General features: G+C 40.1%; 1 protein-coding gene across 2 annotated transcripts; it reads left to right on the plus strand.

The window, feature by feature from the left end:
- The first annotated feature begins 64 nt into the window (after positions 1–64).
- EXOC5 (exocyst complex component 5) lies at positions 65–27110 on the plus strand. 2 transcript variants are annotated; one of them, XM_027704028.1, is made up of 19 exons: positions 65–169; positions 4563–4654; positions 7298–7445; positions 7839–8033; positions 12861–12925; positions 13365–13393; positions 13532–13641; positions 14100–14144; positions 14244–14384; positions 15465–15547; positions 15999–16208; positions 16445–16480; positions 17348–17495; positions 19565–19673; positions 20385–20505; positions 20928–21014; positions 23368–23476; positions 24466–24681; positions 24825–27110. In XM_027704028.1, the coding sequence occupies exons 1-19, from the start codon at positions 143–145 to the stop codon at positions 25011–25013; spliced, it is 2160 nt and encodes a 719-aa protein (XP_027559829.1). In that variant the 5' UTR covers positions 65–142; the 3' UTR covers positions 25014–27110. The 2 variants fall into 2 exon arrangements, with proteins under 2 accessions (XP_027559829.1, XP_027559830.1); XM_027704029.1 differs by lacking the exon at positions 16445–16480.

Raw genomic sequence — 27110 nt, forward strand, 5'->3', positions numbered from 1 at the left:
GGGCGGAGGCGGTGCCGCGGCCGCCGCTGCTGCTGCCGGGGCGGGGGACACAATGGGCGGCCGCGGCGGGGCGGCGGCGGCGGCCGAGGGGCGCTGAGGGGCCGCCGCCCTCCCTCCTTCCCTGCCTCCCTTCCCCGCGGCCATGGCCACCACGGCCGAGCTCTTCGAGGTGGGTGCGGGCGGCTCCGGGGCTGGGAGGCGGCGGCCGGGCCGGGCCGGCTCGCTGTGAGTGGGATGCGGCGGCCTCTCCCCGCGGGGTGTGCGGGGTCAAGCTGAGGGAGCGGGGGGTGGGTGCGTGGGGCTGAGGGAGCGCGGGGCGCCCGGGCCCTGCCGGGGGGCTGCGGTTCCCTCCTTCGCTCCCTCGTTCCCTGCCCGGGCTCCCCGGGGTGACAGGCCATGCCAGGCCCGGCCCCGCGCTCCCTCTGCCTCCCTCTGCCAGAGGAACACGCTCCTCGGACCCCGGCGCTGGGGTGTCTCAGTGCGGCTCCTGCTGCAGGGAAATAAGGAAATGACTTTGCCCTCCCGCTGTGGAACCGAGGAACGGGAAAGGGAATTGCTCACCCAAGGCCGCCCAGGAGCGGGAATGGCAGGAGTCTGTCAGATCCTTCTCGTGGAACCACAGAATGTCCTGAGCTGGAATGGACCTACAAGGATCATCTCCCTCCTGAAGGGAGCCCAGGAGAAAGGTGGAGAGGGACTTTTGACAAGAGCATGGAGTGGCAGGACGAGGGGGAATGGATTCAAACTGACAGACAGCGGGGTTAGATGGGATATTGGGAAGGAATTCTTGGCTATGAAAGTGGTGAGGCCCTGGCACAGGTTGCCCAGAGAAGCTGTGGTTGCCCCATCCCTGGAAGTGTCCCAGGCCAGGTTGGATGGGGCTTGGAGCAACCTGGTCTAGTGGAAGGTGTCCTTGCCTGTGGCAGGGGGTGGAATGAGATGATCTTGAAGGTCCCTTCCAACCCAAACCATTCTGGGTTTCTGTGAACTCCTGGCCAACTCCTGGCCTGGACCATGAGCTCTCATGATGTGACCTGTGATAAACACAAAGTGTGTCCCCCCCTTCATGCACGGGGATGTGGTGTCATCACCAGGTGTCCTGTATTTGCTTTCCAGATCTCTCATGAGCCAGTTGTTCATTTGATGGGCTATCACTGGGACACGCTTTGCCCAGCCTGCAGGGAAGTTCTTCCTGTTTCTCTGGAAGATCCTATATCTGTGGTTTATATAAATGCATTGTGTGCACTTGAATTTATGAATCACAGTTACGGCACAGGAGTGTTATGACTCACATCATTTGGCTTGCACCGTTTTAAAAAAATAGCAGGACTGAAATGCTGTGTTCCAAGTAGCTGGATGCCAGGTTTTGTGCCCTCTCTGTACCTCTCTAGGAGCCCGTTTATTTCTCAACATAATGACAATGCAGTTCTGTTCTTTGTGGGATGTTGGATGTGGGGTAACTTGGATACGGGAAGAAAACTGTTATGTTTTAGCTGCTTTGGGCCATGCAACAATTTGCTCCATTTTGCGATGAAATTTCAAATTAGGTGAGAATTTTGCCTAGAGACTGGGCTTGAAATTATGTTTTCCAACATAAAATCCAGTATTTCTGTTTCTCCTGCTTTCACTACTCTTTCACTCCGAAAGCAAGAGAGGTTTTGTTGACGTTCACTAATTTAATGTTGCCTACTAAGTTAGTTTGAAGTTGCTGCCTTATAGGTCAGAACATGAAAATGTGCTTGTTATGGGAGTAACCCTTTACCTGTGTGCTGAGGGTGGAATTTGATTACCATGTTTTCATGTCTGTGTGTTCTAAAGTCATTTTCATTCTGGATGTGTGACATTGTGTGGCAGGATCTGTGCTGAAAATGGACATAATGTGGACTCCGTTTTCCCTCACATCACTTAAAGCATAAGTTAACAATTATTACTTCTAAACTGGTTTTTAATTTGGCTGGGTCCAGTATAGTTTCATTTATAAAGACCAGATCAAACCAGGTTATCATCCACTTGAGGCCTATCTCTTATTAAATCAGGAGTATTGGCTGAATGGAGAGGATCACGTTAATTCATCTGGAGCCAGAGGGAAGTTCAAAGCTGGGAAGAAATTGACTGTTGGGGCTCATCTGATAACAGGCAAAGGACTTGCAAATGACATTTGTAATAGCTGATTTTCAGCAATTTCTGCAGGACAGGATAGGAGACTTAAAATAGGAATTAGACTGTCTGCTCTGGGTAACCCTGTTATCAAGATAACATTTTAAAAAAGCAAATGGATGTGGAAGATACGATATACAAACTAAACTAAAAAGTTTTGGATCTGCAGTGGAACCTGGGAAATCATGTCTTAGAAAGACACTGTTGAACTTCATTTATTCTTTATAAATCAAGTAGATTATTTTTAGCACAGCCTTTGTGGAAATTTGGAAGAAAAAGCTCTTTTGTTTTTCTCTGTTGATCAATATTCTTCGTGTAATATCCGCTGCAATTAATGTTCCTTAAATAATACAGAACAGGATTTATATGATATAAATATAAATGTGATATATTTATATGATTGAAGAACTGAAGGACAGCTGTCCTATGTTCTTGAAAAACAGGTATTTTCCAGGTTATGCCCCTTTGAAATATTACACCTGCATATGGGGTCAGCCACAAGTATTCCCTGTCATCTGCCTGGCTCGTTTTTGGGATGCAAGGGAGGGAGCTGCAGGAAAGATTGTGATTTTCATATAAAGGAGAAGTGCTGCAAAGAGCCCTAAGGTAATTGGGAAGCTGGAGAGCTCCCCTGAAGGGAATGTTACAGTATCAAATGTCTCAGTTCACCCATAATTAAACTTGCAAAAATGCTCCCAAACTTTTAGATGTAAAGGTGGAATAAAGAGAGAATTTATACTGGTATGAAAACATGGCATTTTTGGTGAAGAGGATTCAGGTAAAGGAAGTTTCGTGTTTTGTATCAGGAGGAACTTGGTTAAAGAGATGAGTGACTTGTAGGGAAATTGTTTTTATGCAGCATCAACCAGTTATTTTTGCAGTTTAACCAGTAAAACACAGTTATTCGAGTCAGTCTGTGCGTGAGGAGTTACTGGGTGATCTGTTGAAAGGGTGAAATTTCTGCCCCATCCAGCAGGATTCAGTATATTGCAAAGTATATTTAAAAAACTTTAATCTTTCTCTTTAATGGCTGGGCCTGCCTGGATGGGGCATAATTTGTTTCTGAGAAAACAGACCTTGAACTGGCAAAATGTGCTTTTTAACCCTTGGTTTTAGCTATTAAACTAACTCTATAATGCTGGTTTTTTCCCCTCCCTATTACTTGTGACAAAGTTTCAGACATATTGATGCCATAACCAATTTTATACCTGTTTATTTTTTATTATTCTCATTTTTTAAGACCAGGTTTTATCAAAAGCATGGTCACACGTGTCATCACCAGAAATGGCAAATACCACCAGTTGTGGCAAATACCTCTAATAACCAGAGCCACTCCCAGCTCTGTTTTGGGTTGTTTCACACTTTCAAAACTGTTGCTGTGTGTGGTTTAAAAGGTTTCTATGAAATCCTGATGGTTGTGGGAATACTTTACTTGCTGATTTTAGATGTGCCGAGCTTAGCACCTACTCAATGCTGCTAAATTACCAGTGAGGCTGAAGTGATAAATACTGGTTTTTTAAGGATAAATGTTGGACTCTGTTTAGAGTAATTTAGTATTAACCATGTGATGAAATGTTTGAGCTGGTGTAAGTATTGTGCCAGCCAAAATAGGAGATGTTGGTTTTATAAATGAGGTTTCTGCCTTCAGGAAACATCGCTGAGTGGAGAAATAATCTTGACTCTTCAGCCTGGAGCGGTATTTTAAGGGAAGAACTAGCAAATATGGAAGAAACTTGCATAACCTTGAGCTTTTAGCATCCCTCATACCCTGTTTTTCCTTCTTGAGAAGGTCAAGTCCCTCGTGTTTGTATGAATTGTTTTTCCCTTTTTATCTGCTTCGTTCCTGCAGCTGCAGTTCGATGTTGCACAATGTCCGGTGGCATCTGGTGCTGGTTTTGCCACGGGGCAGTGCCTTGGCCAGCTCTGGGTGTGATGGCATGTTGTGACCTGCACCAGAGGGTTGAACCACTGTAAAAAAAAAAAACAAAAAAACAAAAAAACTTATTTTTCCACATAATTTCTTCAGAGAGATGAATTCTCCTGTCTGTTCTGCTGTGCAGCTGATGGCTGGTGATGTAACATCTCAAACCAGCGGAGCTGCTGCACGGGGCGGACACTCTGTCAGGACAAGGCACAGGCTCAGCTGGAAATAAGGTCGTTTAGAGCCAACTCACAGACCTGCAGCAAATTCCAAAATCTAGACTAGATGTTCAAAGTCACCATATTAAGAACAGTGTTCTTCAAATTAAATATGTAAAGCTAAGAGGTGATGGGGTAATTGTCAGCACTGTGCTTCCTCTTGATTGTAATAAAGCTTTTTAACACTTTCAAAATGATGTGTGAGCAGCTGCTTAAGGAAGAACCTGCTGTGGCACATTGTAAGGAGGTTTTTATTCTGTGGCCAGGAGCCCTTTGTGGCAGATGAATACATTGAACGCCTGGCATGGAGAACACCTGGAGGAGGTTCCAGAGGTGGAGAAGCTTTTGATCCGAAAAGGTAAAACCAAACTGCATAATGGTCAAAGTGAACGTGTCTCTGATTGTACTGTTTTATTCCACATGTAACAAAAAGCTTGTATGTGGTGTTGCTGTGTGTCCAAGGAGGTTTTCATTTGGGAGAATTGCTAAAAGTTGTGACCATGAGCTAATTATTCATAACTAATTACTCAGTGACAAGAATAGGGAAAGTCACTGTCCAATTTAGACCTTTTAAATGAAGGAAATGTGATGTTGTTTGTCCTTGTCAGACACAAATGTTCCAAAGCACTAGAGTTGCTGGATTAAAGCATAACATGAGGCTTCACTGCTGTGATAGTTAATTTAATGAGTTTCTTACTTCATCTCCCTGAGCTGCCTTGTCTTAAGACCCCATAGTTTGCAATCCTGGTGCAAACAAACAGCACAAACAGGTAAGGTGGGAAGAAAGGCAACTCTAGAGATGTGATCCCATGATAAACTATTCTGATTTCTGGATCTACCTGGATCTTCTTTTGCTTGAAAGAGTACCTTTCAAACAGTGCTACTTTTTAGCTTTTGTACCAGTATTGGTGATATTTTTAGAGACACAACTAACTTAAGTGTTCTCATTTTCCACATGATTATAACTTGGGAGATCAGCAACTGCAGTAGCTGTGCCTTGGGGACTTCTCATCCACGTGATCCTGTTCCAGATTGACATGGTTTGCAGTAACCTGAGCTACTGCAATTTAGGAATTTAGGAATTTAGAAATTAGGAAATTAGAAATTTAGGAATAACTAACTTCATAGACAAGCTGTTGCTGTTCAAAAGCAAATAGAAAACGCTTTATTAGCATGGCCAAAGACATTCCTCCTGGAGCAGTCTGGCTCTCTGGAGGCACACAAGAAGAGGAAGGATATTGTTGGATTTCTAGCAAGGTGCTGAACCCTTGACATTCAGTCTGGGGCCTGTATCCTGTGCAGAGCTTTACATGTGATTTAAGCAGGAAGAAACCTGGAAAGACACAACATTGCTTCCTGGAGCTCTTTCTCCACTTTTTCCTAGGATCTACTTTAGGGTAGTGAATAATTTGTAGCAGTACCAGTTCATTTTAACAGATCCTCTATATTTCTGCTGGTTTGCCTGCGTTAACTTCTGTGATACACCTTCATATTTTTCAGGACAAGTAGGAGAATTCTGCAGCAGTTAATATTTTTCTTATGGCATGTTCTAGTATTGGGAAGGGAGCCAAAATTAATATCAAAAAACCCCAGATCTTTTGGTGTATGTTTTTTGTTCTGTTTTTAGAAGATGCTGCTTTTGTTTGGTTGTAAGAGTTTTGGAGTCTTTATTTATATTTTGAGAAACCTGACCAGCAGCTGCCTCTTCTGCTTGAGCATTCCTTCCTCTCTATTCCACTTATTCTGTGGCCGAATAAGTGCTGAGTTGGCACAATATCTGTTTAAAAAACAAACCCCAAGTTGAATCAGTTTGTTAAAATTAATAGAAACTCTCTGCACTTCCCTAGGGTTTTGTTTGAAAGTGTGCTGTGTGTCACTATCGCTTAAATTTTATTTTAAATATATTTCTGTAAGCTTGGACCTGTTCCTTGTGGTTTTCTGTGGAATCTAATGCAATGTGCTTCCTCTTGGGCTTCTGGCAAGCAGGAAGGGAGTCTGTGAGGGTGGAATAATCCATTCTACTTTTTCCTTCTGGTTGCTGCGAGTCTGTAGCCTGTAGTTGGCAAGCCAGGAGAGGAGCAGTGGGCTCATTCTGCCTTGCAGCAGCACCACAGGTTGGAGGGCTTCACATCCACCTTCTGAACAGAGTGTTTGTAAAAATGCAGGTTCCTGAGTAGTCCAGAAATAGCTCCCTGGAAGGACTTCCCATTTCCTCTCCTTTTCTGCTTGGACATTAAACCTGGACAGCGGAGTTCTCTGATGGTTCAGATGTTTTAAGTTACTGCCATGAGTTTTATGGCTCTGGAGGATCTGGGAATAATCATTCCCTGAGCATCAGTGACTGGGATGTTTGGAAAAGTAGAAGTGAAAAGGTGACAGGAAGGGGACAGAATGGGCAAGAACAGGAGTGAGAGAGATATTAAGAATGGAATGAAAATAATAGTGGAAATTTAAGAATGCATTGATGTGTTATTGGGGAGTAAACTTTAAGTCTGAAAGAAAAATCAAAGTGATGGGAAAGGGCAGAAAAAGCCTTAAAATGGGTATAGGAAGAAGTGAAATCAATCAAACCAACATTATTAAACTATGTATTAATTGCCTATTAATAGGATGCTGATTTACAACTTTACAGTAACATGTGCAGTAGAAAATATTTTCCCTTTGTAGCCCTTCCATTGAAGGGATTTAGTGGCCTAAGCTCTTTTTGTCCTTATGAGAATTATTAAGGGAAGATGGGGATAGAAGGATTTTGAGCCACCTTCTTGAGTGATTGGAATTTAGTTATTCCCCTACATTCCCTTAGCCTACCATACACAGATTTTATGCAGGCATTGAGTGCTGCACAGCCAGGGGGATAGACTTTAAAACAAAAGAGCCTTTTTAAGTTGTGGTTATATCAATCTTGTTGGCAAGTTCTTTTCTTCAAGGTGTTTTAAACTCTCTGCAGAAGACAGTGTGTTTCAAACTGAAGTGTGTTTTCCTGTATTTTATTCTAAATCAGATTATTGGAAGAATTCGTAAATCATATCCAAGAATTACAGGTGATGGATGAAAGGATTCAGAGAAAGGTGGAGAAACTAGAACAGCAATGCCAGAAGGAAGCAAAGGAATTTGCCAAGAAAGTGCAGGAGCTGCAGAAAAGCAACCAGGTAAAGTCTGAAGAGTAGAGTCAGTGCAAAGCTGTGCAAGTTTTAAAAGCATCGTGTGCTCCTTTAACGTTTCTTGGTACATTGTGCTACTCTTTGAGATAAGAGTAAAGAGGCTTTGCTGGAAAACAATTTCTCCTGTCAAGGGGGGCTTATCTGCATGTTCCATTAGTGAGTGTTAGTGATGGGTGAAAGTAGTGAATCTTCACAGTAGTTTAAAGGAAGACACTAAACTTTAATGGGATGTGTGTAACTCATTAGTGGTTCTGAGTGGGCCTGTGATTCTGAGACACAGCACCTGCTTTCACTGTGCCTGTTCCTGGAGTAAATCTAGTGTTTCCTGAAGTACATTAAATGGAAATCATGGGTTTAGTGTCCACGTCTCTGTTCTCCCAGGTTGCCTTCCAACATTTCCAAGAGCTGGATGAGCACATCAGCTATGTAGCAACCAAGGTCTGTCACCTTGGCGACCAACTGGAGGGGGTAAACACGCCACGGCAACGGGCTGTGGAGGCTCAGAAGCTGATGAAATACTTTAATGAGTTTCTGGATGGAGAGCTGAAGTCTGATGTTTTTACAAACTCTGAAAAGGTAAGAGCTGTCAGCGGGATGAAAGCAGTTCAAAGCAACGAGCGGTGCTGCCCTAATTACAAGCTGCTACCATGACTTACCATGGTCAGACTTCAAACCACTGGGTGACTGACTTGTTAAAGTGGCATTGTTCTGAAATGTAAATGAACAACACTGGGCTGCAGATTGCTGATAAAGCATTTGTATTCAGCGATGCTTAATGTGGCAATGTTGGCATTTCTCATTTTATGAAATTATCGGAGATTTGAGGAACGCTGGGAGGGCAACTTTGGAGTCCACACAATATCTGCCTTTTCCCTTTGAACCCCTTGCCTCAGTTCCATCCTGTAATGCAGAACAGTTCTGAATGCAACTTCTTTGTGAAACTTTGCTCTGTTGGGTCAGTCCACTGGCCTTGGATACCTTTTTGTCACAGCATGCCTTGGGGCTTTGTGTAGTCCTGTGGTTATGTCTCCACCCTTGGAATTTAGAGGAATCAGGCAGGAAGACTTCAAAGAACTGTTAAAGCATTTTGTTTTTCTTATGCTTGAAGAGTGTGTTCATGAAGCAAATAGAAGCTGAATGGTGTGGCAAATAGAAATAAACTGAAGGAAAAGAATCCCGCTGTAAACAAAAGAGCACTAGGTTTCCCTATGCAGATTACGTAGAGTTGGCTTGGTGGAGTTTTCTTTAGAGTTGTTGGTTTGGTGGTTTTTTGAGGTTTTTTAGGTGTGTCCTGAAGAATCTTCCCTCTCTCCTTAAATTCTGTGCAGTGGTAGGATTGTAGTCAGGAAAAAATTATAATAATGTGGGAACAGCAAAAACTTGGTTTGCACATTCAGCAAAAAATATGTGATTGAAATGCAGCTCACAGAAGACCTGAGAACAGGTTAATAGTCACCCCCTCTCTACTGAGCTGGAGGTATCTCAGGGAAATGAAAAACTCATCATTTCATGCAGTTGTATTCCCTGACTTTCAGTTCATGGGCTGTGGATAGATGGTAATTACCAGTTGATAGTTTGCCCTAATTCAAGAGGGAGCACAGGAAAAACTTCTTTGACTTCCAAGGGAAACAGAGAGGTTTCAACATAATGAAAGTTCTTCTCTGACCAGCCTTTTCCAGATCTAGGTAAAGTTTTCTTTTCTTTTTTTTTTTCCTATGTAGTAATAGAACATGCATTTTAAAGAGATTTAATGACAGCATGGTAAATAACAAAGCATAAGTTAGAGAATTATGTGTTGTCTGCTCAAGAGTCTCATAGAATTCAGCTTTCATTTTATTTGTAAATTAGAGTTTCATAATCCACCCTGTTGGAGGATCAGAAAAATCAGGTTTATAAATAGGGTAAAGCTGGAAATTTGTAAACAAATGAATCTTTATACATCCCTGAAGAATAACAAAATATTCGGCAAATCTGGAGGAAGACAAATATAGTAAAGGCTGTAAGTCTTGTGCCAGTCTATAGGGGAAGTGTGTGGGAACACAAACAAGAAATTCTGGATACAAATTAGCTTACTGAGGTAATTTCACTCAAGTGGATTCTGTAACTTGTTGCCTCCACGTTTAATAATAAAGTTGTGTTTAAAAAAGAACCTGCCTAGACATGTGCTGTTACATCTTAATGCATCTCTGAACTAAAAATAGCTCTGAAGTATGAGATAGTAACAAATATTTTTAAATGTAAAACCTTAGTGCTTTGTCAGTGTCTTCTGATCTTTGAACTGATGTGGCTTTTAGATGGTGTTTTGGAGGATGTTAAGATTTTTTGTGCTGTGCCAGACCTCACAAGTGTGGGTTTTTCTTTGAGACATTGAGGGCAAGAGATACTGTGAAAGGAGAGGCACGAAATGAATTATAATGCAGTTATTTCCTAACTGATATGTTTCTCACTAGTGTCAGTTCTTAAAGTCCATTGGATTCCTTTTTTCCCCCTACACTCAATTTGTTGCTTCCCATATTCCCATTTCTCCTGGTCTAATTTCTGCCTTATCACCTCTGACTGAAGGTTTTCCCTCCTGTATTGTCCCATCCTATGTATTATGTCTTTGTATTTTGAATCCTTACAATTTTCCTTCTGCTGCCAGCTAACCAATCCTTCTTGTGTGCTGAAGAGTCTTGAAGTGAGCAAATCACTTCAGTTAACGTAATTAAACTATCAAAATGATGTAGCAGCTCATTTGTTTAGCGTGCAGTAACATTGTCCTGCTTAATGTGTTTACTGTTATTCTTATGTCCCTTTCTCTCTTTATGTTCTGTACTCAACATTATTCCATTATACCTTTTAGGTTGTGCATAAAAATGTGCCATGTTAAAATTCTCTTGTTTCTCCATGATTTTCAGGGTGATTTTTTTACCAGATATGTTCCAGTGGTATTTTATAGAATCTGTATTTATTTTGGTTTTAATAGTTTAAAGAAGCCTGATTCAATTAAAAATGAAATATGTCCGGGTTTAAGCAGAAACCACAGAGGATTGATTTGTCATGGCTTCTGTTGTGCTTAAGAAAAGGCCCTAAATTCAATAAAATCTAAGTTTGTTAACAGCTGTTGTGTGAAGAGGAGACAAAGAAAATGTTGTGTCTGTGGTTTGTTTTTTTTTGTTTGAGTGTTTTGGTTTTTTTTTTTATTTTATAGCATTGGTGAATAACTGCTGATATATAGACTATTTACTGACATCAGTATTGATCACAACTGTTGGGTATTAGGGTTGCTGTAAGCCAATAGAAATAACTGCTCTTTCATTGGATTTATTTGAGGAGCGTGGCTGCTTTTGACTTAAGAGGCTATTGTGAGCTGACAGTTCAAAACATAAGCTGCTCTTAATAATCAGAGTGGATATACTTTGAGTGCCCCTATTTTTGCTGAACAACCAACCTCGTGTGATGCCTGTGCTCTCCATTCTTACCTGTGTGTCTGGTTCTATTCTTGCAAAGTTTTAATCCAGCCTGCTCTGAGTGCTGGGAGAATAGGATTTCATTGCTTCCTTTCCTCTCACTTCAGCTCCCTGGATCATCACTAACAGGAAGAACAAGATAAACTGCATATTCTCCATGTTCTCCATTGTGTCAGCTTATAAAGGTTTTAATCATAGAATAATTCAGGCTGCAAAAGCCCTCTAAGATCCTCAAGTCTAACCATTCCCCCAGCACTGCTAAGCCCACCACTAACCCATGGCCCCAAGTGCCACATCCACAAGGCTTTTAAATCCTTCCGGGGTGGTGGCTCCACCACTTCCCTGGACAGTTGTGCCAGTGCTTGACAACCCTTTCTGTGAAGAAATGTTTCCTAATATCCAATCTAAACCTCCTCTGGCACAACTCAAGGCCATTTCCTCTCATCCTGTCCCTTGTTCCCAGGGAGCAGAGCCTGACCCCCACCTGGCTCCACCAGGGAGTTGGAGAGACCAAGAAGGTCCCCCCTGAGCCTTCTTTTCTCCAGGCTGAGCTCCCCCAGCTCCCTCATCTTCTCCTCATCAGACTTGTGCTCCAGACCCTTCCCCAGCTCTGTTCCCTTCTCTGGACACGCTCCAGCCCCTCAATGTCTTGTCATGAGGGACCCAAAACTGACCCCAGAATTCCAGGTGAGGCCTCACCAGTGCCCGGCACAGGGGGACAGTCACTGCCCTGGTTCTGCTGCCACATTATTGTTGATCCAGGCCAGGTGCCATTGTCCTTCTTGCCCCCCTGGGCACACTCTGGCTCACGTTCAGCCACTGTCAGTCAGTACCCCCAGTACACAGACCTTTATTCACCACCCCCTTTGAGGTGCCTTCTAATCCCCAGGACAGCTCAGTAAAGCCTGTAAAACCATCCCAGAGCTGTGTCCGGTTTGGCCCAGCCATCACTCTGCTTAAATCCACTGAGGTTCAGCTGCAACCAGCTGCGTTCCCCACATTTTCAGATTGGTGTTTTCTATGGTTTTATTCAGGCCAATGGAGCTGAAGTCACTAAGCACTACTTAGATGCACTTCCCATGCTGATCCATGGTGGAAGAATAAATGATAAAAGGTTTTGCTGCCAAGGACAGAGCACGAATTTGCATGCTGTGTTATCTTTATTTGTTAACCTTTGTATTTATACAGCTATTCTTAGTTTGTAGCTATGTAATTAACTGACTTTCATCTTGGTTTTTGCTTTGGACCTCAGAGTTTATAATTTCTAATACAGCTTCCATTTCTCCTTCCTTGGGAGAATGCTCTGCTTTGATCCCCTTTTTCCCCTTCCTCCTCTCTGTGTGTTGAGCAAGGTCATGGCTTTTTTAGATACAGCCAATTTCATCAACTGTAAAGCATTTCCCAGTGCTTTCCCTGACAGGGTTGACAATCCATTTCCCTTCTCAGTTCAACAGAGGTCTCTTCTGGTTGGGTGTGAGTCAGTAAGACTTTCATCCCAATTACTCTTGAAGTTTGATGTCACAGCTCCGTGTCACAGTTATATATTTTATTCCCAAGTGGAAGGGTACAGATTTCCATGAGACTGCTCTACCCAGGTGTGATCTAATCAGCCCTGAGGAATCTTTGGTCTTCAAGCTCTGTTGGCCCAGTGCAGTGAAGAGATGTTTGTCCAGGTAGCTCACACACCCCCACAGACCTGCCCAATGGGAACATGCAGCAAGACTTTTCACCCTGTTTTGACCTATATAACTTTATGTTAAAGAAAAATACCTTAAGCATCTTAAAAGTACATACAGGAGCTTGAAGGGGTTGATCTCTTTCAGGGGTATGTCAACTCAACCAGCTTTAGAAATAGGAACTATGGGTATGAAAATTGGACAGTGGAGGGGGTAGGAAAGGAATAGCCCACAATCAGACCTTCTTTAATAGTTCTGTCATGTCTTCCTCTCAACAGATTAAAGAGGCAGCTGATATTATTCAGAAACTGCATTTGATTGCACAGGAACTGCCTTTTGACAGGTAAAAATCTATCTGCACATCTTTTTAAGAAAATAAGTCTTCACATAGCTGTAGTTTCCTGATGCTTCCCTTGTCTCCCCTTTGGTGCTGTGCTTAGTGATTCATGCAGCTGCTGAGCTGGATTGTGTGCTTATTGCTCTCTCCTCTATTCTCAAATTTGTGTTCACATGCTCATGTTGTAGGATCATCTTTACATACACATCCTAAACTGCTTAACAGACTTTTAATGGGATAATTTTGCTTTGCTGACTTAATGCTAGATTTGAATTAGATGCTTGTAGGTTTTTAGGGGTATAAAGCGGGGAACTTTTCTGTCGTCTTTGTGTTACATGTTTTCATTTTTAAGTAGAGTGCCTCTTATTCATGTTCTGGGATGCCTGTGATTCCTCTTGTGATGTGGATTTGAATTTAATCATGCTATTTTTTTTGTTGTTAACAGGTTTTCTGAAGTAAAATCAAAGATAGCAAGTAAGTTATCTATGCAGTTCAATCCATATTCCTATATTTGAATTGTTAAAGATGATTAGAGAAGTAAGCAATACTGTCAGTATTACAGTTTTTGTCAGTGCCTGATGGATTTTTGTTGTTATCCCCTTTTCTCTCCAGGTAAGTACCACGATTTAGAGTGCCAGTTAATTCAAGAGTTTACCAGTGCACAGCGGAGAGGAGAAATCTCCAGGATGAGAGAAGTAGCAGCAGTTTTGCTTCATTTTAAGGTAAAAACTGAGGGGTTTAATATAAGTACGTGAATAAAACAACCCGTGGTACAACAAGTGCCTGTTTTAAGTGAACATCTTGCATGGGAACAACCACCATGTCAGATGACATATATAACTTCAAAAATACCCTGATGTTCCATCTGAAATCAGATGAAGGGGAATAAAGGGGGGCAGATGATGGGGGATTGGAGGCAGCATCAGTGGAGAACATTCTAAGCTAATCTTTTCCTGCATGTTTGTGAACTTTTATGTTTGAGAAAGAACGTTAAAACTTGTGTATATTCCTGTAGAGTGGTGGTCAGTGAAGGTATGTTAGATCTGTGACAAAAATGAGTTTGGAAAAGTCTACACTTAGAATGAATCTCAGTTTTTTTGCAATAACTTTCACAGGTGTTTTATTTCCTTGATTTCATTCTACACTGCTTTAACACTGAGTTGTTTTTCTCCTTCCACAGGGCTATTCCCACTGTGTTGATGTGTACATAAAACAGTGTCAAGAGGTAATGCAGTTTGTTTTACATGTATCTCTTTGGGTGCTGATTTATTTACTCCTATAGGTGGTTGTAAATCTATTGTGAAATGTGCTTTTAAATCCCTAGGGAGCATTCCTGAGGAATGATGTCTTTGAAGATGCAGCCATTCTCTGCCAGAGAGTGAATAAGCAAGTTGGAGAAATCTTTAGCAATCCAGAGACTGTGCTAGCCAAACTGATTCAAAATATCTTTGAAGTTAAACTTCAGGTATTTCACATTCTAACATGTTGAAGTTCATTGAGGAAACTTTTAATAAAGAAATATTTTATCCACTAACAGCAATTAATGAGAATTTATAATATTTGTAACCTTGTAGAATCATATTCATTGCTCTGTAACAACTCAGACAGATAATCAAGCCTCTATTAAATAAAGCTGCTTGTGCTCTGGATACAGGGCGACTGAAAATACTCGAATTCAATATGAAAAATTATTAGGGAATATTGTTGGGTAATTCATGAGATGTCATATGTGTATTTGATTTCTTCTCTATGCCCCCTACCAAGAATATGTCAGGAAAAGAAGTTTAACAAGCATCTTTAATTTGTTCATTCTTGGGATTGGGTGTCATGTGTGTTCACTGAATAAGTGAAAATAACTTATGTTGTGAATACTGTCTTGCAGCTAATGCAATATTTATGTGAAAATCTAGAATAATTGAAAATGTTAAGTTTTCCATCCTGCAAATACACTCACTTAAGTGCTTAAAGTCAACAACGTGACATCCCTTGCAAAAAGCAATTTCCCTGTAGATGTCTTTCTTGCAGTGCAGAGATTGAGCTTGTGTTTCAACCCCAATTTTCTGTGTCAGTTTTGACTTAGTATGTTATGGTAAATAATACTTTTGACCAAACATTCAATGACAAGAAGACTCTAAGCTTGTATCTGCTTTGTGTCTGTATTATGATAAGCAAATATAGAACCATCTCCTTTGCTTACTGTCAACTGCAGTAATGCCCTGAGGCCTCTGGTGCTTTTGATTCTTAAAACGAGGGGATTTTGTGTTAGTTGGTCAAGCATATTTTCAAAGCCATCTGCCTTTTGTCTTTGCTTCACACATTACTGCCTTTATTATTAAATACTTTTCTTCTAAAAGATGCATTTAACTTTCTCTGTAGATAATGCTGGATGTGTAAATTAGAGATTTCAAAACAAAGGATAGATGAATTACCTAAAGTAAGACATACATTTTGCAGGAAATTATATATAATCTAGGAAGTTGTGGTTAATGATCTAAGAATCTGTGGTTGTCAGTTGATCTTCTAACAGATGTGCCAAATTTCACAGGGTTATGTAAAGGACCAGCTAGAAGAACACAGGAAATCAGATGCAGAACAGTATCTAAAGAATCTCTATGATCTATATACAAGGTATTTATATATCAATGATGAAATTATTGTTGTAGATATTCTCTTGTGGTAGATGGATTGATTCTCAAGATGTTGAAAGAGGAGCCAGAAATGGAAACGTCTCATAAAAATTGAAAAAAATGATATGGCCATTAACTTCTGCAATGGTGGCTTTCCTAAAGAAAACCTAAAATTACCATTATTATTTTAATGGGAAGTACTGAGTGTAGTGATGATCTCTGAGAGTAATTTTAAAACTGTGCAAAAGCCAGTCCTCCTCATCTCACTGGCAACTTGATGGCAGTTGTGCTGTGTGTAATTAAACCTGAATTATGGGAAATTCTTTCCTTAAATGTAGAATGGCTCCAAGCCTTGCAGGGTTCTGTTGTGCTTTACAAACATGCGATGCTGTAGCTCATCCAAACTCAACCTTTTTTCCTCCTCTCCCTTTCTTTGTTTCTTTTGCATGAAGAACCACTAATCTGTCAAGCAAATTGATGGAATTTAACCTGGGCACTGATAAGCAGACTTTCTTGTCTAAGCTTATCAAATCCATTTTCATTTCCTACTTGGAGAATTACATTGAGGTGGAAATTGGTTATTTGAAAAGCAGGAGTGCAATGATTCTGCAGCGCTATTATGATTCCAAAAACCACCAGAAGAGGTCCATTGGCACTGGAGGGTAAGTTCCTTCTGGGAAGTTCCATGATTTTAAGATGGAAGGGAGGTGGTGAGGGGAGAAATGTCCTATTTGCCCTGTCAGATGTACAGTGATGAACTGCAAAAAGACCTACAACTTTTTATAATTTGCTTTCACTTTATGTTCTGCTAAAAAGTGTGTTACATGTGAAAGGTGATGCATGGTATTTATACATATGGGAAGTGAAAAATACCAGTTCAACCTATGTTTCAACTTAGGATCCAGATCCACAAAAGGACTGAAGCAAAACTAAGGTACCTAAAGCATGTATATGTGTGTATCTAAAAGCATACATTTTTTTTCACCTGCCCAGGTCTTGTGGTTCCCCTCCCAAGACCTAGGAAGGGGAAAAGACCATAGCAATGTCAGTGAGAAAGCTCTTAGTGAGCCCAGAAGATGCAATGGACTTAGAGAAAGGTAAAACAAGACTTCATTATCCTCAGGGTAGAGAAACTAAGAAAGGAGTAGTGAGAAGTGGGATAGGAAGGATTTAAACTTGTGTGAGGCAGAGGTGCAGAGGCTACTGCATCTTTCAAAGAGCTCAGTGTGTCAGGAGTGAGAAGTGATGTGGAAAAAGCAGCAGCAAAGTAATTAAAAAAAAAAGATGAAAATTTAATTTTCTTGGGGAAAATTAAATTTACTGTAGTGAGTAGCTTTCTGGGTTGTTTTATGCATGGAAATGTGTCGGAGCATGCTTGGCTAAATAAAGGACTGCTGAGGATGAGAGGATTTGTGGGTGTGGATGAGATGGAAAGCTCTCATTAGTGCTTTGAAAGTGCAGAGTGACAGTGTATGGAGGCTAAACTTTGTCCATGGAGCACAAGTGCCATAGGATTCCATTGAAATTACTCTTATCCCACAAAGGGGAGTAGCTGGTCCCACGTGTGAACGTGCCCTGGTAGAACACAGTTGATGATGGAATCAGAGGTGGTAGTTTTGCATTTACTGGCAATGTTTTTTAAAGCTTGCAAGACTTGTCTTAATGCTTGCATATCCTAAACTGTGTCTTGGGTCCTGTTTTTTTTTTTAAGTTAACAACTAAAATGTCCTAAATTGTTGAGGAATTTCAGTAGCGAAATTTCCACCCAGTGAATTCTTCTTTGGGAATGTTTCTGTTCCAGTATTCAAGACCTCAAAGAGAGGCTGAGGCAACGTACAAACCTACCCTTGGGGCCAAGCATTGACACACATGGGGAAACTTTCCTGTCACAAGAAGTGGTGGTCAACCTTTTGCAAGAAACCAAACAAGCTTTTGAAAGATGTCATAGGGTAAGTTCGCTTCCTGTGATCTTCATTTTGCGTGTGAAATTCAAACTGGAGGTTAAATTTTTGTTTGAGGAATAAGGAAGAACATTGTTAAATAAATTATCTTTGGTTTTTTATCCACTGGAACAGGGTCATAGTGGAGCAGGGTTTGCTCTTACATGTGTATTTAGTTGTATTTTGTGTGTTTTAATACTATTTTAATACTTTTTTTGGAAGAAGTGAGGATGCTTAAACCTACTGCCTACATTGCTTTTCTTACTGAATTACACCCAAGACCTGAGAAGCCTTTAATGTGGTTTTCTTTTCCTGCTCTAAAAATACAGTGAACAGTTCAACACTTGTTATCCTGTGTCAAGTGTCATTTCTTCTTGCCTTGGTGAATGATCATTAATGAGAGGAATAGTCTTTAACATTGTTTACCCTCTAGTGTTCTTTAAATGCTTTAGTCTAACAATGAAAAAAAGGATTTTACTTGTGATTAAATTGCTGCTTTTACTGCCTGTCAGTCATATTTATCTGGTACTTGGGGTAAATGAAAGCCCTTGAAATTCAATTGCAATCTTAAATGCTAGTGATTTTTTTATTAGCTAAACACAGTGATTTCTAACAAATTTTAATTCCTCTAACGTTCCAAATGAGCTGAGGGCAGAAAAACTTAACATTTCAGACATCTAGAAGTTTTAGTATTTTATAAACCTAGCAAGGCCAAAGATAGAACAGAATACAGACACAACAGTGTTACCTGCACACCCTGGGATCATCTCCTTCCTAGTGGTGAAACCACTGCCTGTAAGACAAACAGGTAGATTATTAATTTTCTCAATATCCCAGTTGCTAGAAACAGTTGTTAAATTCATAATATAAACTAATTTTTTCCACATGTGCACAACCTTTTTTTTTTCCCACCTTCCTGTTGGAATCAGATTTATTCGTATTTGGTCTAAAAATAATTGTATTGGGGTGGAAACCTCAAGATGGATCTTGGAACGTAAGGAGATTTTTAGAATTAGGGTTTTAGAACTGAGGGGTCTGTGGACAAGGCAACTCACTTTGCAAAAGAGAAGGTACACATATCCCTGGCTATTTAATTGTGATATTTATGTCACATAGCAGATGTGTGCAGATACACTGCACCAACTGTGACTGCTTCAGGAAAAACAAGTTGTTAGTTCTGAATGTAACCATATATTGAAACATTTCAGTGTTTGTAAATGTCTGTTGTTGGGGTTTTTTTTGCAAAAACAGCAAAAATATCTGTGAGTGTTGTTGTGTAAATTAACTTGAATTGCAGTAGTAATCTTTGTTACTCATAAAAGCCTTCACCTAATTCCTTAAAGACCAAAGCTGTATCTCTTATGTACAAAAGCCCTGCCACGTTTTCCTTTGGAAAGGGGATTTACTGACAGGTTGCTGTCCCAAATCCCACGTTGCTCCCAGCTCATCCAAGTAGAGGTGCTGTGTGGAAATGTGGGCATTGCTTCACCTCATAAAAGTGTTCATGCTCCATTGGCTCCAGCTGAACTGGGCTAAATGGAGCTGAGCTTCAGCTGCATTAGTTTTGCTGCAGTGATGAAAGGACAGAAACTGGAGGTCCAGCTTAACCCACTGTCCTGGCTCTCACTGTGGCCTGTGGCCTTTATTCTTTATTAAAAGAATAAAAATACAGGGAATGAATAAAGTAATTTCTTGTGTATGCATATTCCCAGCATCCAGTGGCTTGTGTTTTAGGTAATTCCTAAGATTACATCTGAAAAAATGTGTTTTAAGGACTATTAATTAATATCTTCCTTTATTATTATTATTATTATTATTATTATTATTAGAAACTGTTTATACATTTGCTTCTTGTAGCATCTGTGGCAGCTTAAGTTGACTTGTAAATGCTGAAGGGTTTATTGATACTAAAGGCTGTTCCTATAATTCTCTATATGGATACTTTTCACTTAGAATAAAATTCCAATTATTCTGGAATACTTGTTACATTTTAAGCTTATCCCCTGCGCCATATCAAATAAACTTTCAAATCTATGTAGAACTGACCTTTAGGATAATTTTTTCCTTTTTCTTTGAAGCTCTCTGATCCCTCTGACTTACCCAAGAATGCTTTCAGAATTTTTTCTATGCTTGTAGAGTTCTTATGCACTGAACACATCGATTATGCATTAGAAACAGGCCTTGCTGGTGAGTACAGAATTCTCTGAGCATTTCATCTCCTTGGCCTTTTTGTGCAGAGGATCTTTGCAGGTCCTTGCTGTGCCTTATTGATTGGCCTTGTTCACAGTGTGTTGGTTAAAGGAAATTTTATGTGTTTTGGAGTCAACATTTAATGTCTTCTAAAGTGTAACTTTCATTTGGGGAATTGGTGCTCAGATGGGAACAGGCTTCTGTCTGCAAAAACATTTTTATCACAGAAATTGGGACATCAGCACTCTCTGCCTCTTTTAATTGTTGTGTGTGCCATAACAAGAGAATATTTTTATATTAAGGCTTAGTGTCTTAATCTTCATAAGAATTCTATTCTTGTTTGTTATGTTTGTGCTTTTTAGAGTAACAGTAAATAAGAAAACTGCTTTTTTAAAGAAATTAAAATCATGACAGTGAGAACCTGTCATTTTTAAATGACAACATTAAACTCCCATTCTGAAGGAGGTTTTAAATTGACTGTCCTGTTGTGCTTTTAGAAATTTTAACAGTAAGATATTTCTCTGCTTGTGCCTGTTACCCAATATAGCTGTGAGAAGTACCCTATATATGGCACCACTGTAAATTTTTGAAACTCTTAAGCCTGTGATTTCAGCATTCATGGAAAAATTCTGCATATTTAAAAAGTCATCGTGCTAATTATAAGAACTGCATATCTGTACAATCCTAATGAAACCTCCTTTGCTTTAGGCATTCCCTCTTCTGATTCAAAGAATGCAAATCTGTATTTCTTGGATGTTGTCCACCAGGCCAATACGATTTTCCATTTATTTGACAAGCAGTTCAATGATCATCTGATGCCATTAATCAGGTACCTTTATTTTGATTAATATTTCCAATGTGAGTGGTGTTTTTTTGGTAAAGAAAGCAATTTTTTTTCATTCCTCATCTCTGTTAAGAGGAGTTTATGCTCAGACTAGATCAACTTGATATTGTGGAAGATAAAATCCCATAATGGGAGGGGGAAGAAGGGAAGTTAAATTGGTTCCTTTGAAAACTAATGAAGGAGAGTGAGCTCCAAGAGTACTGATAGGTAGAAGAAGCAATTTTTCCTTGGAGACATCACTGCTGCATTCCAGGTAGGACTAAAGGGGGTTTGTGGCTGTGCCTTGGGGTCCTTTCTGATGGGATGGGAAATCTTCACTGAATCCTGTTGTAAGCAGCAAACCCAGCAGAGAAATTTGTCCTCATATTTTAACACTGTCACACATCCAACCTTTTACACTGTTGCAGTTCCTCTCCTAAATTATCTGAATGCCTTCAGAAGAAAAAGGATATCATAGAACAAATGGAAGTGAAGCTGGATATGGGCATTGATAGGCAAGTAGAGATTTAAAGTTTCTCTTAATTCTTAATTTGTATAAAACTCCTTTGTGATACGTTTTAACTGTCCTTTTAAGCATGAATTATTCCTGAACACAAAATTGATATTTTAATATTTTTTTTAAATTATAAACATGTGTTATTGTGCATAGGAAATTCAGATTTTATATGGTTAGAGGGTCATCTTTTCTGTGGCCCATTTCTGATCCATAAATACTTCTGGAAGGATGTTAAAAGATGGTTATGTTGAAAGAGTGCAATAGTTCAGTTTTACCTTATTGTCTCAAACTCTTTTTTTCTACTTTAAAAGAGGGAGAAATGATGATTGAAATAGGTTAAACACTTACAGGATTTCCATTAGGAGCAAAGTTTGACAAAAATAGGTTAGATGATTTGCTGGAATCTGTGCAGTGCTATGGATTAGACCCAGTCATAGAAGTCTGTAGACCTGGAATAATTTTGATTCTGACATTGACTTGCTTTGAGGTTGTGACTCATTTAATCTTTTTTCTGTTTCTCAGAATATAAATGAGGGGATAGCTATAAAAATTGTAAATTAAAATCACAGCTGTTTTGCAGCAGAGGCAAATAATAAACTAACAAGCTTAATATTGGGAAATGGAGCTGTTGTGTGATGCCCTACTTTTGATTTGGTGTATTATTTTCTGGAAGTGCAGAAAGAAAGGTGGAAATAGGGGATGTGTAAGTGGCAATTGAGATTTTTAGCTGCTCCTGCTGCAAGTGACCTCAGAGATTTAAACACAAAGTTTGAAATATTTCAGGCATTGAGGCCATAAGCTTAGATCTAGACAGATACAGGTTGGTCATCAGTGTTAAAATAGTTTGTGTATAAAATAATTAATCTTTTAAAAGCAATAGCAGGACTCACAAGAACAAGTTGGAAAACAATATGTTCAAAGGTTTGTGGATGGAAAATTCAAAAAAATTAGTGTTTCAGGCATACAAAAGAGATTAATTTGGAGATGAACATTACATGTGAGATGTGTCTGTGTGCCTCTTTCATGCTGCTTTGTGGTGCCACTGGTGCTGTTGAGAATGGATTGTCTTGCTTAAAGGAATTGAGTTTAAAATATAAAGCAATTTTTCTAAACATTGGTGCTTTTTCAGCATTATCCAATCTGGAAAAGTCCAAGTGCAGCTTCTTGAGTGCCATTCTCAGCAATTGAATCTACCTCTAAAAGTGATTTATTAGCCAAACAAAATTAGTTCAGCCAGTTTTCTTTCAGCATGTGTTTTGTGTAAACAGCCTTCCGGGAGTATTTATTGCAAATGGAAATTGAGGAGAATGAAAGATATAATTTCCTTAAATTTCTGTGTGGATTGTTGGATGAAGTACACCTGAAATGCAAGTCTGAGCTCTGTGCATAGTTAAAAAAGGAGTTTGTTCCCTCTTTGGATACATATATTCCTCTCCCCTCCACCCCACTCTGGCTTGAATCCTTCAAGGCCTATAATGGCCTTGACTGTTTTCTTCAGGGAAGTTGGAAGGGTGAGGGAGATGAAGGAAAGGGAAGGGGGGGAAAAAACCCAGAGGGATGTTCCTGGCCAAGGTAGGCACTGGGAGAGGTTTGCAGCCTCTCTCAGATGCTTTGCTGTTTGACCTTTGCTTTGGACTTAAAGGAAACCAGGGCCTTGACCTTAGATAATGTTCTGAACAGATAAATCCTATAAGGGAGAAATAAATGACACTGTAAAACTCCATTAGATTTGTGAGAACAAGAGAAATACCAAGCTCTGGCAAAGGAAGAGGTTTTTCCTTCCCCCTCACCCCTCCTTCACTTTCCAAGTGTGTTCTGATGCTCCTGACTAATATGCAATGTGATCTAATTCTCCTAAACCCTTTGGAATGCTTCCTTCAGCTTTCTGATTCCCTCTGCATTGAAGGATCCTCTCCAGTTTCTCTGAAGAGCTGGATTTGAATGGATTACCTTCCAATTAATGTGTCCCCTTTAAAAGCAGCTGGCCAGCGTGCTGTGTGCTGTGCTCCAAGACACTGAACTTGGAGGGAAGAGTTTTTAGGGATTTTTAGGCTGATGCTTCTTTTTCCAGCTGCTCACTAAAAATCAAGCATGTCTTCTCTATAGAATTACATTGCAACTCTAGAAAAGAGTGTGTATTTGTGCATGTTTGTTAAATGAAATATTTCCTTTGACACACTAAAAGCATTTATTGTATCTTCTGTAAATTACTCAAATATCAGGTGCTGGGTTTTTTCCTCATTGCTTTATGCTGCTGACTTTTGTACAGTCGTGTTAGTTTGTGTAAATATAAAAATCGAGGAAATGAAAATGTTCCCTTCCAAACCCAACCTGTGTTTGTAACTTTAAAGGACACTGAATTGCATGATTGGACAGATGAAGCACATCTTGGCTGCAGAGCAGAAGAAGACAGATTTTAAACCAGAAGATGAAAACAATGTTTTGATTCAATATACTAATGTAAGTAACTGAATTCTCAGCTCAGGAGTGTCATCAGGTAGAGGATGTTCCCTGCCAAACATGCTTCAGACAACGTGTGCACGTGCTAAATTTACTTCCATTCTGCACCAAGCAGCTCCAACTCTGTCATGGGCTTTTTTCTCAAGCTGAAAATGAACATGAGCAGTTTTGTCTCCAGTGTCAGACACAAATCAGTAGGTGCTGGAGGAACTGGCACATTCTTTCCCCTCCCAAGAGGCCCAGATTTGGAACAAGGCTTTTTTAGCTGATAATTGGCTTTGAGCTATCAGTTTCAGAAAATCAATTATCAGGTACTCTCTGGTTGCTGGGTGGTTTTTCCCCTCAGAGTGGCAGGAACATGACAAAGCATCACAGGTACTGCATGAACATTCTTTGCTGCACAGTGCTGTCTGGGCCACCAAATCTGTCTGAATCCCAGCCTAGGGGTTTCTGAGGAGCTGTAGGCCTGGCTCACATCAGGCTCTTGTTAGGGAACAATGCAGGGAGGAGTAGAGAACAAACTCACTGGGAAGAAGTGAGAGCATTCCCAGATGGGAATGGGAGAAGTGGAGCTGTAGGATGTAGACCTTAAACTATGTGGGAATGGTGAAGATGCCTGTATGGCTGTTAATTTGGATTTATAACTACAGCTGACAAGGTTTTTAATCACTTCCCCCTCCCCACCCACCCCTTGGTTGATCATTGTTTGAATTAAAAGTCAAAATGAAACTGTTCTATCCTTAACTGCTCTGAACTATAACTTAATATTGTCTTGCATCCATCTTCCTACTCACATTTTTGCATCTTTATGTGGCAAATAAAAAACTGTTGGAAAATTGTTAATTGGAGAATGACTAATTTCAGTGCTGTGCTGTGAAAGTTTAAAGATTAGTGGCTGATGTTCGGCTTATGATATGGAAACCACTTTGAGAAGAAAAGATTCCTAGAAAGTAAGTTACCTAATCATTCTTATTTTGTTTTAAATTTAGGCTTGTGTTAAGGTCTGTGGCTATGTTAGAAAGCAGGTGGAAAAGATCAGAAATTCCATGGATGGCAAGAACGTGGACACAGTTTTGATGGAGCTTGGAGTTCGTTTCCATCGGCTCATCTATGAACACCTCCAGCAATATTCCTACAGCTGCATGGGAGGCATGTTGGCTATTTGTGATGTGGCTGAGTACAGGAAGTGTGCCAAAGACTTCAAGGTAAGACATGAGGAGAGGATGATGGATGTGAATCCTCTGTCAGGAGGGAGTATTTTGGAGATCTAGGTGGACAATCTGTTACAAGACTTCAGGCAACTCTAATAATTTATATCTGTTTTTTCTTTCTTTTCTCTTGCCCACAGATTGCTCTGGTGTTACAGCTCTTTGATACCTTGCATGCACTTTGCAATCTTCTGGTTGTAGCCCCTGATAACTTAAAGCAAGTTTGCTCAGGAGAACAACTTGCTAATCTGGACAAGAACATCCTTCACTCCTTCGTTCAGCTGCGTGTCGATTATAGGTCTGCTCGTCTCGCCCGTCACTTCAGCTGAGAGCACAGCAAGAGAACCTGTACCTTTGGGCAGGCCTCAGTTGTCAGAAAGCACAGGGAATGATTCCTTACCAACCATGGGTGTAACTTTTGTGGGACAATGACTGTTCAGAATAAAGCAGCAGCCATATCTAAACATGACAATGTAGGAGGTGAGCAGGTGAAACTCGGGGTGGTGTTTCATGTGAGCTAAAGTTCTCCCAGTGAAGAATTTCACAAATCTACTTGCTACTGATTTCTTTTTTTTTTTGGTTTGTTTTGGTTTTTAATTGGAAACATGTTGGTGTAGGAAAGCAAGTGGTGCATTGGAAGTATTTTAGTCTTCAATATTGAATTATGAGATACCGTTTGTTAGACTTGAAGTACAGAGCATAGCGTAGGTAATGGATTACATAGACTAGACCAGTGTAAAAACATCCTTCATCAATTTTAATGACTTAGACTTCAGCACAGCTAATCATAATCAAATTATCTTTGATTGGTGTTTCTAAGTCATTTCTTTCATTTAAAACCTTATCCTGCTCAATGTAATTTCTTGCTCTAATTAATTAGCTTGGAATTTCTTTGAGATGTAGGAGTAAAAGCAACACTATCCCAGAAAGATGTAATTTATTCATTGTGTAGCATTCTAAACAGAACTAAAGTGGTGAAAAGTTTTGGATTATTATGTTTTTTTTAGCTCTTTGACTCTGTTTTTTTTTTTTTACCTAACAGTCAAAGGCCCACTGGAATGTACTGGCATTGTATGATCTGACATTATTGTTTCTGTTTGATACCAGCACACTGAATTTTATACATGCTCCTGAAGTAAATGCGGCTGCCTTGCCTAAGGCATCCTTACTACAAGGTGAAGGTGCCCATTGTTGGGTTAATATACAAGAACTTCCTCCTGTCTTACTTTTTATGTAAATAAATTCAAATTCTAATGAAGTGAAAGGATAAAATGTAGCCCAGTTTTTCCTATGTGGCTCTGGCCAAAACCTCTAGTGGAAAATTCCTGTGCTGAAGGTAATTGATCCTCAGTGCCTGAGCAATATAAAATGTTGAAGTGTGCAAAAGCTGCTCTTCCACTGCTCATAATTGTCATACTGGACACAGGCTACTCTGTGTCCCTTGTGCTCCAGTGTTTATTCAAGGTGTTTCTGACATGGACCCGCAGTGAATTGAAGGAACAGTGATGTTTGAAACATCCGGGGTGGCTTTTCCACAAGCAGTTGAAAATTGATGTAAATAAACCTTTTCTCAGAGCAGACTCTTGTGGAAACCAGGTTGGAAGTGCAGTGGTTTGTGTCTTCAGTCTGACCTACACCATCCCTGAGCAAATCCTTTCTAACACATTGTTTGTACTGTTATGGAAACTTCTCTCTCTCCCACCCTCAGAGCAGCATTTCTATCAATTTACTTTATGGGTTGGACAGATAATTCTGTTTTCCTCTTTCCTTAATGAATTCCCAGGTGTAGTCAACATTGGCAAGACTTGTGTGGGACTTCTCTTGGTTAGTTGAGGTTCTCCTGCTTCATTTTATATTTAGCAGAGCATTGTATCAGTAAACAAGAGGATGGATGCCAGAGTGTCTCCAAGTATTCCAGGGGACTGGCTGCTTTGCTGAGCTGCACTGCTCTATTCCTTGGCCATGGCAGAGCCACAAAGAGTTTTGGACACTGGAGGAGGCACATGCTTGTACTGCTGCCATTTTTTTTCAAAAGCTCTGATGTGAGTTCAGATGATACCTCTCTGTTACCTCTGTAACCGAAAGCCAACAATTTTAAGGCTGTGGTTTTATTAACCAATACAAAATCTTTCTACAAAAAAATAAAAAAAGTGTCAATTTGTAAACACACCTCAGAACAGTGAACATCATCTTGAGATTGCAGATCACAGAAGTGCTTCAGAATTTGTTGTATGATTGTTTGAATTTTTTTAAGGTTGTATGAAATGTATTTACCATATTCCTCGCTTTCTTAGCTGTGTTTTCCATGCATATGCTCAGTGCAATATTTCCATTATGCCTGTTAACAGGAGGCAGCAAAAAGTAGGTGAATACTTAAACTTAGATATGTAAACTCTTCCTCAATAAAAAAAAAAATTCCTTCCAGA

Source organism: Neopelma chrysocephalum, unplaced genomic scaffold (assembly GCF_003984885.1).
Source record: "Neopelma chrysocephalum unplaced genomic scaffold, ASM398488v2 Primary Assembly neopelma1_253, whole genome shotgun sequence".
Lineage (NCBI taxonomy): Eukaryota > Metazoa > Chordata > Aves > Passeriformes > Pipridae > Neopelma > Neopelma chrysocephalum.

What these genes read in the sequence shown, in the direction of transcription:
- EXOC5 (XM_027704028.1), top strand. Translation starts at nt 143, where the DNA reads ATGGCCACCACGGCCGAGCTCTTCGAG. An exon ending in CCACGGCCGAGCTCTTCGAG is followed by an intron (nt 170 to 4,562) that starts GTGGGTGCGGGC and finishes TTCTGTGGCCAG; the next exon opens with GAGCCCTTTGTGGCAGATGA. An exon ending in CTCTATGATCTATATACAAG is followed by an intron (nt 15,548 to 15,998) that starts GTATTTATATAT and finishes TTTTGCATGAAG; the next exon opens with AACCACTAATCTGTCAAGCA.